The sequence below is a fragment of the Argentina silus genome (genome assembly GCF_951799395.1).
Source record: "Argentina silus genome assembly, chromosome: 16".
Lineage (NCBI taxonomy): Eukaryota > Metazoa > Chordata > Actinopteri > Argentiniformes > Argentinidae > Argentina > Argentina silus.
Genome location: NC_139670.1, coordinates 9,896,650 through 9,910,039, shown reverse-complemented (window position 1 = coordinate 9,910,039; position 13,390 = coordinate 9,896,650). Strand labels below are relative to the sequence as shown.

The window sequence follows — 13,390 nt, the reverse complement described above, 5'->3', positions numbered from 1 at the left end:
TTTGCGAAAAGCCACAACCAACTTTACAATCAAAGACTTACTAAAACTCTTTCTACACATTTTATTTGATCAAGCTTCTGTGATAATTGACTACACCACCCATTGCCTATTCAAGATATAACAGTGCTATGGACAGAGATAGGGTTATAATCGTGACATTCACAACCACCTGCTCTCAGAGCCAACTGTGAGGACGGGCTCATTATAATGCATGGAATGGAATAGGGAATGGTTTGCCAACTCCTTGCCATGCCAGCCCGGGTCCATAGAAAGTAAAGGAATACAGATTGTAGTTATTGTAATTAACCACTAGAGGGGGCTCTGCATTCACACTCAGCTAATGCTCCTCACATACTTGGGCCGCAGTATGGAGATGGAACAGTATCATCATAGCCATAGCCTGTTGAGGTGCAGTCTCCATATACTTGTTTTAAAGAAACGGACAGATTGATTGACAGGTCATTTGAGCAAACTTTGTATAGGTTGAGACCAGGGGAGGCTGGTGGAGGTAGAAATCGGAGGACGGGCACATTGTAATGCATGGAATGGAATTAGGAATGGTATCAAACACATGTACAGTCATGGCCAAAAATGTTGGCAACCCTGCACTTCTTTCAGATAATGCAGCACTTCTCCCAGAAAATTGTTGCAATTCCAAATGCTTTGGTATTCACATGTTTATTTATTTTGTTTGCATTAGAACAACACAAAAGCAGAGAAAAAAAGCCAAATCTGATATCATTCCACATAGAACTAAATTATTGACACCCTCAACTTAATATTTGGTAGCACACCCTTTGGAAAAAATAACTGAAATCAATCGCTTCCTGTAACCATGAATGAGTTTCTTACACCTCTCTACTGGAATTTTGGACCACTTTTCTTTTGCCAACTGCTCCAGGTCTCTCAGTTTTGAAGGGTGCCATCTCCCAACTGCTGTTTGGAGATCTCTCCACAGGTTTTCTATGGGATTTAGATCTGGACTCATTGCTGGCCACTCTCCAGCACTTTGTCCTCAACCATTTCTGGGTGCTTTTTGAAGTATGCTTTGGGTCATTGTCCTGCTGGAAGACCCATGACCTCTGATGGAGACCCAGCTTTCTGACACTGGGCCCTACATTGCGCTCCAAAATTCTTTGGTAGTCTTCAGATTTCATGATGCCATGCACACAGTCAAGGCATCCGGTGCCAGAAGCAGCAAAGCAACCCCAAAACATCTGTGAACCTCCACCATGTTTGACCGTAGGGACCGTGTTCTTTTCTTTGAAGGCCTCATTTCGTTTTCTGTAAACGGTACAATGATGTGCTTTACCAAAAAGCTCTATTTTGGTCTCATCTGTTAACAGGACATTCTCCTAGAAGGATTTTGGCTTCCTCAGGTAAGTTTTAGCAAACTCCAGTCTGGCTTTTTTATATCTCTATGTCAGCAGTGGGGTCCTCCTGGGTCTCCTACCATAGCGTCCCATTTCATTCAGATGGTGACGGATAGTGCGAGTTGACACTGTTGTACCCTGTGTCTGCAGGTCAGCTTGAATTTGTTTGAAGTTCTTTATCCACCATTTGAACAATCCTTCGTTGCAATCTTTCATAAATGTTTCTCTTCTGTCCACGTCCAGGGAGGTTAGCTACAGTGCCATGGGCTGTGAACTTCTTGATGACGTGCACACAGTGGACGCAGGAACATTAAGATCTCTGGAGATGGATTTGTAGCCTTGAGATTGTCCATGCTTTTCCACAGTTTTGGTTCTCAAATCCTCTGACAATTCTTTGCTCTTTCTTTTCTCCATGCTCAGTGTGGTACACACAAACACACAACACAAAGGTTGGGTCAACTTGTCTCTATTTAAACTGATTGCAAGTGTGATTTCTATATTGCCAGCACCTGTTACTTGCCACAGGTGAGTTTAAACACAAATTAAAGGAGCATCACATGCTTGAAATCCAATTATTTCTTAAAAGTTTTAAAAGGTGCCAATAATTTTGTCCAGCCCATTTTTGGAGTTCTATGTGGAATGATTTGGCTTTTTTTCTTTGCTTTTTTTGTGTTGTTCTAATGCAAACAAAATAAATAAACATGTGAATACCAAAGCATTTGCAATTGCAACAATTTTCTGGGAGAAGTGGTGCATTATCTGAAAGAAGTCCAGGGGTGCCAATATTTTTGGCCATAACTGTATACTAAATAATTTTATTCATTAAAAAAAAATGCCATTGAAAATGCTTTTTAGTCTAGGATTAGGCTTAACCTGAGTCCGGGAAACCAGCCATACAAAGAAACAATACTGAATAGAATACTAAATGATATTCTATTACGAGAATAACGGAACACTGATCAGGTCTCCATCAGTGGAAGCTGGTGGAAGTAGAAATCAGAGTTCCATTGTAATGCATGGAACGGAATGAGGAATGGTTGATACCATTAATATGTCTAAAAATTACACAGTTAAGTGACTCTTGCCCCACAAACATCCTGCCCAGAATTGTGGAGCTATTTTTACACTTCTATAATCAAGCGTAGTGATGACTGTTCCAGTCGATGATCCAAAATGGTTTGGATGAGGTTGATGAATGGTTTGAATGTGGATCTTCTACCATGGACAAGGATGTTGCCCATAGACACTGATCTAAGTTTTTTTTTTAATGGTTTTCCTTCTTAAGGTTTGAATTTGAGAGGGATACGCTGATCCTAGATCAGTAGACTATGGGAAATGTCCTCCCTGGCGGGTGGTGATTTTATCCTCAGATACCTCACAGCAAGATGCCTCTCGCCCACAGAGACTGCTGTTTTGGGGACAACTTGTGGTCTGCATTACTTAGGAATGTTTTCTTACAATAATTGTGTGGTGTTCTTTCATCAAACCATAAGCTGCCGACCCCCCCTTCTCTCCCCTTCTCCCCACCCCCCGCCCCCCCACCCCCATCCGCCACGCTGACAGATGATTGGCCCAGCCCAGGATGGATGAGGCCAGGGTGCCAGCATGCTAAGTAATGTCTCAGCCAGGAGAGGCTGGTGGAGGTAGACATCGGAGGACCGCCTCATTGTAATGCATGGAACAGAATAAGGAATGGTATCAAATATGTGTGTTTGACACCACTCCTTACTCCACTCCATGCATTACAATGAGCCCGTCCTCTGATGTCTACCTCCACCAGCCTCCCCTGGTCTCAGCCTATAAGGCAAAGCCACATTAAACACAAGCTGGTCTGGCTCTGCCCAACCCACGACCAACCCTGTCAGTTGATGCTGCAGGCGCAGGAATCAGAAGTGAGAGAAAGATTGAAAACAACTCAAGCAGAGTGGTGACAAAGCAAGAAGTTCCTTCAGAATCGAACAAAGCCAACCTTTGTTTTTGTAGGGCTTGATGAGTCTGCTTTGTCAAGGTATTGCCCAATAGGATGTCTGTGGTGTAGGGAAATGCCAACATGTCAGGTTCTGGCACCGCTGATATTTTGTGAGCTGTATTTGGATCAAAGAGCTGATTTCATAAAGACTCCCAGTCAGTGGTATTGGTGTGAAGAACCTGACAGGTGACACATTGCTTTTAAAGGATCTGGTATTGATCGTGCTTATTATTACCTTGAGTCAATGCGATAGATTCTTTAGATCAATCTTGACATTTGAGGTCCAGATAAATCTAAAATTGTGCACCTTCATCGATAATAACTTTGGGTATTTACATGAGTTAAAGGTCTTACCTGTTGATTGTGGGACTGGTGGACTGGAGTTGAACAATCTTGGTAAGGGCTTGGGCCTGAAAAAATATTTCTAAGCTGTCAATTGAAATAGGAAGACTCCATTTGTTTCCAAATTGTTTGTTTGCAAACTCAGATGATGTATTTCATCTTCATATGAGCATTTCTTTCAAAGTGAAATGTATCAATCCAATACACATTATGGAAATCCAGTCACATGTTCTTTAGTTTTTTTCAACAAATGAAACCTTAAATAACCTTGAGCTAGAGAGCTAAGCCTATAATGATTTTGTTCTATTTAGAGCTTTCATTCCATTTAAAGCTTAATGTGTTTACTTTTTCATGTCTTAAAGTGAATCAGCCTATTATTATCTAACTGTTAATAGCCCCAAGAACCATCCATCGTCACTAGATTTGACAAGAGTTTATTAATTTCTGCTCCCAATGAAACATTTAATTTGTCAATGACAGATTGTGTGTAGAGGGCACCTGAGGTAAGCTGTCTTCTCTCCTATGTACGGCGGGTTACAGAATGTACTGTATTGTGTTGCCGATGTTTCCTCCTTTTCCATCAATCACACTTTGAGATGCTTTGGCGGGTGAAAATGTGTGGGTTTTTTTATCTACAAACCTCCATCCACCTTACACACACACACACACACACACACACACACACACACACACACACACACACACACACACACACACACACACACACACACACACACACACACACACACACACACACACACACACACACACACACACACACACACACAGCCCCTCCCGTGTCTAGGTTATGTGCCATATCACTGCTTTAGGCCATTCTGTCCTGAACTTGAACCTGCTTTGTCAGGTTCTCTCTCTGATGACTGCTATATACCTGTGACCATGCTCATTAGTCATAATGATAGCTTATACATTCTGCAGTCTACGCTATCAGACCAATCAGCCCCAATTGATTGTTGATATTAGTGAGAAGAATATATTAATTAACCAGTCAGTCACTGTAGACTGTGTACAGCTCTGATGTGAAGAGGACTGCAGCATACTGTAAACATGTGTTGCTTCATCGAAAACACACAGTAAATAAATATAATCCCTCTAATGGGATTAAGATGGTTCAAGCTTCTGTAAGGGTTCATACAAACTCACATACTAATACACACACACACAGGCACGCATGCTGGCACGCACACACACACACACACACACACACACACACACACACACACACACACACACACACACACACACACACACAGAATAATTGTTGACAACTTCACTGTTGGAATGTCCTCACATGACCTCTATATCCTTAGTTTGGGAGCCCAGTCGTAATTGTTGACAATTGTCGGGGGAAGGAGATGTGTGTTGATTAAAAATGAATTTTACGTCATTGACATTTTTGATGATAGGCATCTTTATGTATGTATTGGTTTTGTGGTTAATCTACATGTTTGAGTTATTCCCAAATGAGAGAGAGTACAAATGTTGTCCCCATCTCCCCTCTGTCTGTCTGTCTGTCTGTCTGTCTGTCTGTCTGTCTGTCTGTCTGTCTGTCTGTCTGTCTGCGCTAATGAAAGGGGGCTATACAACTGAATAGCATTTGAATGCCCTTTCAATGTTTGCCTAATGTCAGTGACATTGTTAGTAAAGTACTCTACAGTACTGTACACTGGGGGTGAAACCTTTCTATTGTGCATAAATAGAAAGTAGGCTTATCATACCACCTCTATTGTTGGTGTTGTGTTGTTGCTGTCGTTGTGTCAACTCTGAGCATCACAATGCAGACTTTTCTTTCTTTGAAATACATCAGACTTTTCCACGGGGCTTTTTCCAAGGGTATTTGAGGATAAAGCATGCCCATGAATATGCATGTATCCCCCTTACAAGGATGTATGGTTGTGTTTAGAAAACTAATAAGTTGCACAAAGGCAGGCTTTGTAGAACCAGAATAGACTGTACAGTAAGTTTAAAGGGGAATGGAATTGAAAGCTATATACAAGGAGAGTCAGGTAGCCTAATGTATAATCTCAGAACTCAGAGTAGTCAGACTTACTGTATAGACCTATTAAAACATAGGCTCACTGTAACACTGTAATCCCTTCACAGGAAGCATCTGAAAATCTCCATTTTCAAACAAGTACGGGCATTATCCACTGTCCTCAGCAGAACTTTGCCTGGATTCCGAAGCAGGTTCAAATGAATTTCTCTTTTTTCATGGAGCAAGAATTATGAGGATGTATAACTGCACTGAGTAGGAGGTCCAACCACAATGTCCTGGGGAAAAAGCTTTTCGATTCCTTCCAAGGGGACTGAGCTGTTGAGTGCCTTGTAAACTGCACCCTGTGTGCCCATGTTTGTACTGTATGAAAACCCCTGCCAGATGCATGGAAGAGCCTATAGTGCTGTGACTGTTACAGGTGCTACAGACAAACAATCACAATGAATCAATCAATCAATATGTCCTGTGGGGCTCAGTTGGTAGAGCATGGCACTAGTAATGCTAAGGTTGCGGGTTTGATACCTGCTGGGACCATATATACAAAAAAAGTATGAATTCACTGGACTGTAAGTTGCTTTGGATAAAAACATCTTCTTATTGACACATTATATTAATACAGTATGTCTCTCAGCTTCTGTGTGTCCAAATGAGGACTAACCATCCTTGAGGCAGGACTTTTCTTTTTTTCTCTCTGTCTCTATCATCCTCTTTCTCCTGTCACTATTCATCTGTCTCTTTCTCTTTCTCTTTTTCATGAACAAACATTAAATAATTGGTCTTGGAAGTAAGTCTTCTTGGAAATGCTCTATCCTGCAGCCAAAACTTTACTGTCAATCATATGTCAATCAGGAATGTGAGTTTGCATTAATACAAATTTAGATATTCATTGAATCATGGAATTCATTTGCAAAGTTGAATGAGATAAACAACATTTGTCAAATGATTAATGGTTAGCAGAATATTCGAATTTGAAAAATGATCCTCAACCGGCAAACATTTATTCCGTTTTTATTTAAACATATTTAGTCTGACATGTGTATCTCTAATACATGTATGTCTAATTTGTCTGATTATTCAAGATATTCGATAGGCTAAAGACAACTGAAAAGGAATGTAAGAATGCATGAATCTTTTTTACCCAGGCCTAATGAGTAATACACATATTCACGCATTCTCGTTAATTGTTTTGTTGTTTGCAAACCCTTACAAATTCGTTGCCTTACTCATAATAATGTATTATTTAATGAGTTCAAACGTATACAGAAACGCAATATTTCAAAAACATATATCTTTTTTATTTAGATACCTACTGTAACAGCTATTTTTGTGTGTTAAGATTCGTGCGTCTTTTCCCTTGCAGTGAAGGCTACATTGAGTTCCCGCGCGTAAAAGCCTGTAAAGGGTTAAATGGGGATACCAGCAATCCCTCTAACAGACAGGTGCCCCGCCAGTCCCAGCTCACACTCAACACTGATGTTCTTTTAGTTCTTTCAACATCTCAGAAGCAATTCATAACTCTCTTGCGAGCAAGGGCGAGTTATGTGGTCAGGGAGATCGCCTGTGTAGTCACAGATTGGATATTCTGGAGCAAAGTACCCTATAAATAGAGCATCTTAACGGTTGACGAATTCAGATAACTGATCGAACGGGAACTCGACAGTTACAGATCAATTTACCTAAATTGGTTGAGACTTGACTTGCTGATTTAAATAATCTATATAATACCAGTAATCGCTTCATACAACGAAAATCATACATTTTGGATCATAGAAAATAAATTTACTTTACTTTAAACTTTTTGAAATCGATTCACGCTGGCGATGTGGTGGATGCTGTTTCCTCGGTGGATCTGGTTCTTGGCAGGGCAGTGCCTTGTTCTGTTGATCGACCACCGGGTCAGGGCTATGACTGTGTCCAGGGAAGCCTACTCACACGCGGGCATTTGCCCCAACGACATGAACCCCAACCTGTGGGTGGACGCCATGAGTACCTGTATGCGGGAGTGCGAATTGGATCAGGTGCGTTTTTTAACCTCCTACACAGAATTGATCATTTTGATCATGCAAATTTCATAATCTGATATCAGTAATTTATTGGTTAGGTTATTGGTTATTGGTTAATGTTAATTAATTAATTAATTGATTGTGTAGGCAGTGTATTTTTTCTCCATTCAATAACACTTTTTTTCTGTAAAATAACAAAACAAATTTCATTATTTAATAATTCATGTCTTAAATGTGTTCATATTTCAAGACATATTTTTACATTCAATTGTCATTTTATTACAATTATTTCACAATTATTTTTCTTATAAATATATTTACACACATTTATATACTGTAGGCTTATTGTATCATATCAAACTGTCATTTTCCTCTCTCACAGGAATGTGAGACATTTGAGAAGTGTTGTTCCAATGTGTGTGGGAACCGCAGCTGTGTGGCGGCACGCTACATGGACGTCAATGGGAAGAAGGGTCCAGTGGGGATGCCCAAGGAGCCCACCTGCGCCAGCTTCATGTGCACCCAGCAGGGCTCCCAGTGTGACATCTGGGACGGCCAGCCTGTGTGTAAGTGTCGGGACCGCTGTGAGAGGGAGCCCCACTTCACCTGTGCCTCTGATGGCATGACCTACTACAACAAGTGCTTCATGGATGCAGAGGCCTGCTCCAAGGGCATCTCCCTCTCTGTGGTCACCTGTCGCTTTCACCTCAGCTGGCCCAACACCAGCCCCCCGCTGCCTGTGGAGACCACCCTCCGACCAACCACAGCTCCCATCCAGGAGACCACTCTGCCCCCTTCAGAACCCCAGCCGCCCGTCATGGCCAGTAGCCCCTCCCACCAGTCGGTAACCGTCGGCGACTCGGCCAGCTTCTTGTGTGATGTCACGGGCTGGCCGCGACCAGAGATCAGCTGGGAGAAGAAGCAGGAGGAAGAGGGGGTGGAGCGAGTGGTCATGAAGCCCAATCACGTGCGAGGAAACGTGGTGGTCACTAACATCGGCCAGCTGGTCATCTATAACGCCCAGCCCCAGGACTCGGGCATCTACACCTGTACAGCCCAGAACCCTTCTGGCTCAGCCGAAGCCCACCACCCCCTCTCTGTGGTGCCCGGGGTGTCTCCGAAGAGTGATGAGCCCAGGAACGTGACTCGCTGCCTGGTCGAGGAGTGTCTGCGGCCCCCTGACACTAGGGAGGAGTGCGGGGAGGAGAAGGTGAGCTGGTACTACGAGCCCAAGAGGAACACCTGCTTCAGCTTCACCCACGGCAGCTGCAACAGCAACAAGAAGGGGTTTGAGACGTTGGAGGCATGTATGCAGTGTTGTGGCCCGGAGCTGTCTGGTCCCTGTGGTCTCCCCAGCCTGCAGGGTCCCTGTAAGGCCTACGAGCCCCGCTGGGCCTACAGCAGCACCCTGCGGCAGTGCCAGTCCTTCATCTACGGAGGCTGCAGCGGCAACGAAAACAACTTTGAGTCCAAAGAGGCCTGCGAGGAGATGTGCCCCTTCCCCGTAAACCATCACTGCAAGTCGTGCAAACCCCGGGGCAAGATGGTGACTAGCTTCTGTAAGAGTGACTTTGTGATCCTGGGCCGCATGTCTGGGCTGACGGCAGGGGAGGGGAGGGACTCTGCCCAGGCCCTGGTGACCGTGGAAGAGATCCTGAAGGATGAGAAGATGGGCCTCCGGTTCTTCGGTAGGGAGCCCCTGGAGGTCACCTTCCTGAACATGGACTGGAGCTGTCCCTGCCCCAACATCACCGGTGCTGCCAGCGAGGGCCAGGTCATCGTCATGGGAGACGTGAAAGAGGGGATGGCCGTGCTGCAGCCAGAGAGTTACTTTGGCACCTCCAGCCCTCGCCGCGTTCGCAAGCTCCGAGAGGTCATCACCAAGAACACCTGTGACATTCTCAAAGAGTTCCCCAGCATTCAGTAGTGGGATTGGTCGGGGAGACGCTTTGGTGACAACCACACATGCACACACGCCAGACTGCGAAGACTGGTCTTACTTTAAATGTTCTTGTTTAGTTTTGAGTGGCCATTTCAATTTTCCAGTCCAAACAAGTTTTATTTCAAATGCTGACACATTTTTTTGATGTCTTCAAAAATGTCACTAGCCTACATTTGAACACTTTATAAGTGAGTAAGGTAAAAGATGAAACAAAAGTATGTACATTAGAATTCTGCTACTTTTCTACAGTTTTCTACACCAGATGATGTTCTGTTTGTCTGAAGTACCTGTAAATGTGTTCTGTTCCTGGGGGAAGGTTTTTGTTTTGGTTCAGCTGGTGACTTTTAATTGAAAAACCATGTATGCGGACGGACACAAGAGACATTCATCAAAATCCCCTCGTTGCCTTAATCCCCAGACTCTGCCTCTCCTGTCTCCACTGGAAATGGAGGTTGCAGACTCTCTTTTGAAGCACTTAACAGACAGAAATGTTCTGATCTTTATGTATATAATTTACTTAAAGATTGTCATGGATGTTTTCTTTGTTATTTTTTTGACCTGATAAATTCAGTGTCTTACAAAAAATCGATTACTTTCTGGAACATTTAAAGCTTATTCCTTGCATCTTAACCAGAATGGATGACAGTTTTTGTAAATTGTAAAATATTTTCTCAAGGTTCATAAATACATTCTCCAAGATATGTTTTTTTCTAGCACCTTGTTACTTGTTGTGTGCTTGCTTTTATTGTTTTGCTATTTATTGTACTATAAGCTTGTTTGCGCTGCTTGCTTTTCTCCTTTTCTCCTCACATTTATGAAGCACTTCCACTTAACATGTTTTCCTGAGTAGCTAAGTAGGAGCGAGTGCCTTATATTTGTTTTATGATGTTTTGTATAATTTCATGTATGTATTGTCATTTGAAAATAAAGATTTTTGACTTTCTTCTTTGCCTTTGCCTCTGATATTCAATTGCATTACAGTTTTCATGAGAAAAAAAACATGGACATTAAATAAGAAAAAAGAAATGGACATAAAGAACATGCTTAAAGTGTCGATACTTGGCGCTGTACTGTAACTGAACAGCTGCATACGTTCTTTGTTGAGGTGAAATTAAGCTGTTGCAACTAAAGATCCTGATAGAGACACTGCTTAGTTGGGTCTAGTCCCCTCACACATCACAATACCTGGTAGAAAAACGACTAGCTCCAGCTCTGTACCTGGGTGGTTCGTCTGACAGATGATGAAAGAGACGGGGGAACAGTGTCCCCCCCCGCCCACCCTAGTCGCTCCTCTCTCATCAGGCAGACAGCCTTAACTCCCCCCCTCACACCGCTCCCCTACAGACCCCCAGAGTGGGGCCCATCCAGCCCATAACCCACCGTGGCATCGTAAAAAACTTCTCCCTGTTTTATTTTGCCTCTCCGATCCCGTCTAATTGGGTAACGAAGCTAAGCTGTAAACCTCAGGTCCCCTCCCATACAGGGGATAGGTCTTTCATGGTGTGCCAGGAGCTTTTCTTCTCTGGGCTGCGTAGTGCAATGGGGACTGTGGTTCGACAGGGGTGTTCCTCCATGAATCTGGCTCTGCTACTTCCATCTGGGGCAGGGAGGAAAGCTGCAGAATACCCCAGGCATGGGGCTCCATTACGGATGGAACCACCAGGGACTTCAGGTCTACAGTCAAACAGCTGTGAGAGGCACTGCTTTGGGATCAGAAAACAAATGCATATCGTTTGCGCTGAGATGGTCCATTAGGACAGCTTCAAGTTCCATTCTGCCCATTTGTTTTGTTTGGTCTTTTTTTTGTGTGAAGATTATCATATTGATACACAGTATTAGGTATTTGGCACTTATGCTATGTCTCATATTGGAGTGGTAACATAAACGTACTGTATAGAGTAAGCCCTCTCCTAGACCAAAAAGCACTTTGGTCAATGGAGACTCTCCAATCTTCATGTACTGTATAAAATGCACTGAATGCATCGCATACATATTGTAACTTGTATTAAGCTCTTAACAAGCAAAACCGGGTTGGACCATTTCCAACTAATGAATTCTATACCATTTATGGGAACCTACAGGTATAATGCCTATTGAAGGGTAAACCAGTTCAATGTTCCCAGTGAGCCAGCTAAAACCATTATAAACACCACCAATCATGTTTTTATGCCTCATACGTTCCAAATCATGTCAATTAAAACAACACTTTGAAAACCAACATTGCATAGTTTGGGTCTACAAAAGCACTTTATTATCAATTAAAATACTGCATATGCGTAACATGTGTGGACAGTATTTTTATAGCGCTCAGACAAAGTTTTTGTGTGTCTGTGTGTGTGTGTGTTTTCAAGGTGATTTGTTAGACTTAGTAAAAGTCAAATTTTTATGCACTTGGTTGGATCTGGTCTCTCTAAAATAATCCTCCACCGCTCTGGCCCCAAATTGGGGTTCATTGCGTTCACAAACCCACTGCACAGGAGACTGACTCAATGTGGCGCAACACTCACACACAAATGGAGACGTATGAAGCAGAATGTGCGTGATCCCCTGTCATGTGTGCTGGAGGAGCCATGTCTGTTCTAAATTCTACAGTTCTATCTGCGCCCGTCTTCTGTTCCCGGCGGGGTTCGTTGTGTCTGTGGAAGAGATCATCTAGCCGGGTGGTTTAGTACCTGTGATTCATGACCAGCATCTGTTAAGGTGATATCACACAGGAGGTCGAGCTCCATTGAAACGATACAACTCAGATCTTATTATACTGGAACGATACATCAGCCATCTTATCATGTTGTAAAGATAGAAGTTAGCCATCAGTCATTCAGGTTTCAGATGCTGTTTGAATTGGATTCCTATCAGCCCCGGTTTTGCAGTATGAACACTATGGTTATACATGCTGTAAAATGGTATTGAAATTGTATTTAAAACAATAAAGGTATTGCTCCCCTTGCTAAAAGGGTTGCGGTCAATGAAGTCAATTAAGGACTTATTTGCCACCTAACATTTAAAGGAATGTTTCTGTTCTTAAATTGGAATTTAAATCCACTTTTTGAGTGGACTAAATTGAAATGAGAAGGACTCCATGCCTGAGTTTACTTACTACTAATGCAGGTGTCTTTGGGGAGATACTGTGGTCCACAGCCTCCTCTGGTGTCGGTGTGGGAGACTCCAGAGTTCTAAAGGGTTGGGCATTGGCTTGTTGTGAAGGCTTTTCTTCTCTCTGCAACTGCATTACATACAGTATGACTATGAGTTTTGTTAGCTAAATGCTATATTCTCTTCTATAAAATCATTGCTGTCATAAAATAAAAACCCTTTATGACACATTTGAAAGGACAGTAGCCATGTTCAGTTATTTGCTTTATTGATTATAATATTCTTGAATTTGTAATCAATCTGAACTATTTACATTTATGATAAATGTAACATGTCAACATATTTAGTAAATGTATATAGGGTTTTTGGATGAAACTCTTCATATGCACAACTCTTTTGTGTCATGTGTACAGTATTTAGCAAACAGGATAACTTTGATTCAGATCTTTAAACATCTAAATGTTTTGATTGTGTGATTAAAGGGGCAATCTGAGATTCAAACAACAACAACGCGCCGTTTTGTTGTTGTTGTGGTAAACAGCTGAGGGATGGGACTGCAGAAATGTAACCACGCTCAAATTCATCGACAGAAATATGCATGCAAGGACTGACCATCCAACTATAGTTTTAACCACGTTTTGAAGCTATACA

The 13,390-nt window shown here is 42.5% G+C and overlaps 1 protein-coding gene across 1 annotated transcript; it reads left to right on the top strand.

Moving 5' to 3' along the window:
- Positions 1-7,521: 7,521 nt before the first annotated feature.
- wfikkn2b (WAP, follistatin/kazal, immunoglobulin, kunitz and netrin domain containing 2b) lies at positions 7,522-9,631 on the top strand (the record flags this gene model as incomplete). Its single annotated transcript, XM_083688247.1, has 2 exons — positions 7,522-7,719; positions 8,087-9,631. The coding sequence occupies 2 exons, from the start codon at positions 7,522-7,524 to the stop codon at positions 9,629-9,631; spliced, it is 1,743 nt and encodes a 580-aa protein (XP_083544373.1).
- Positions 9,632-13,390: the final 3,759 nt, after the last annotated feature.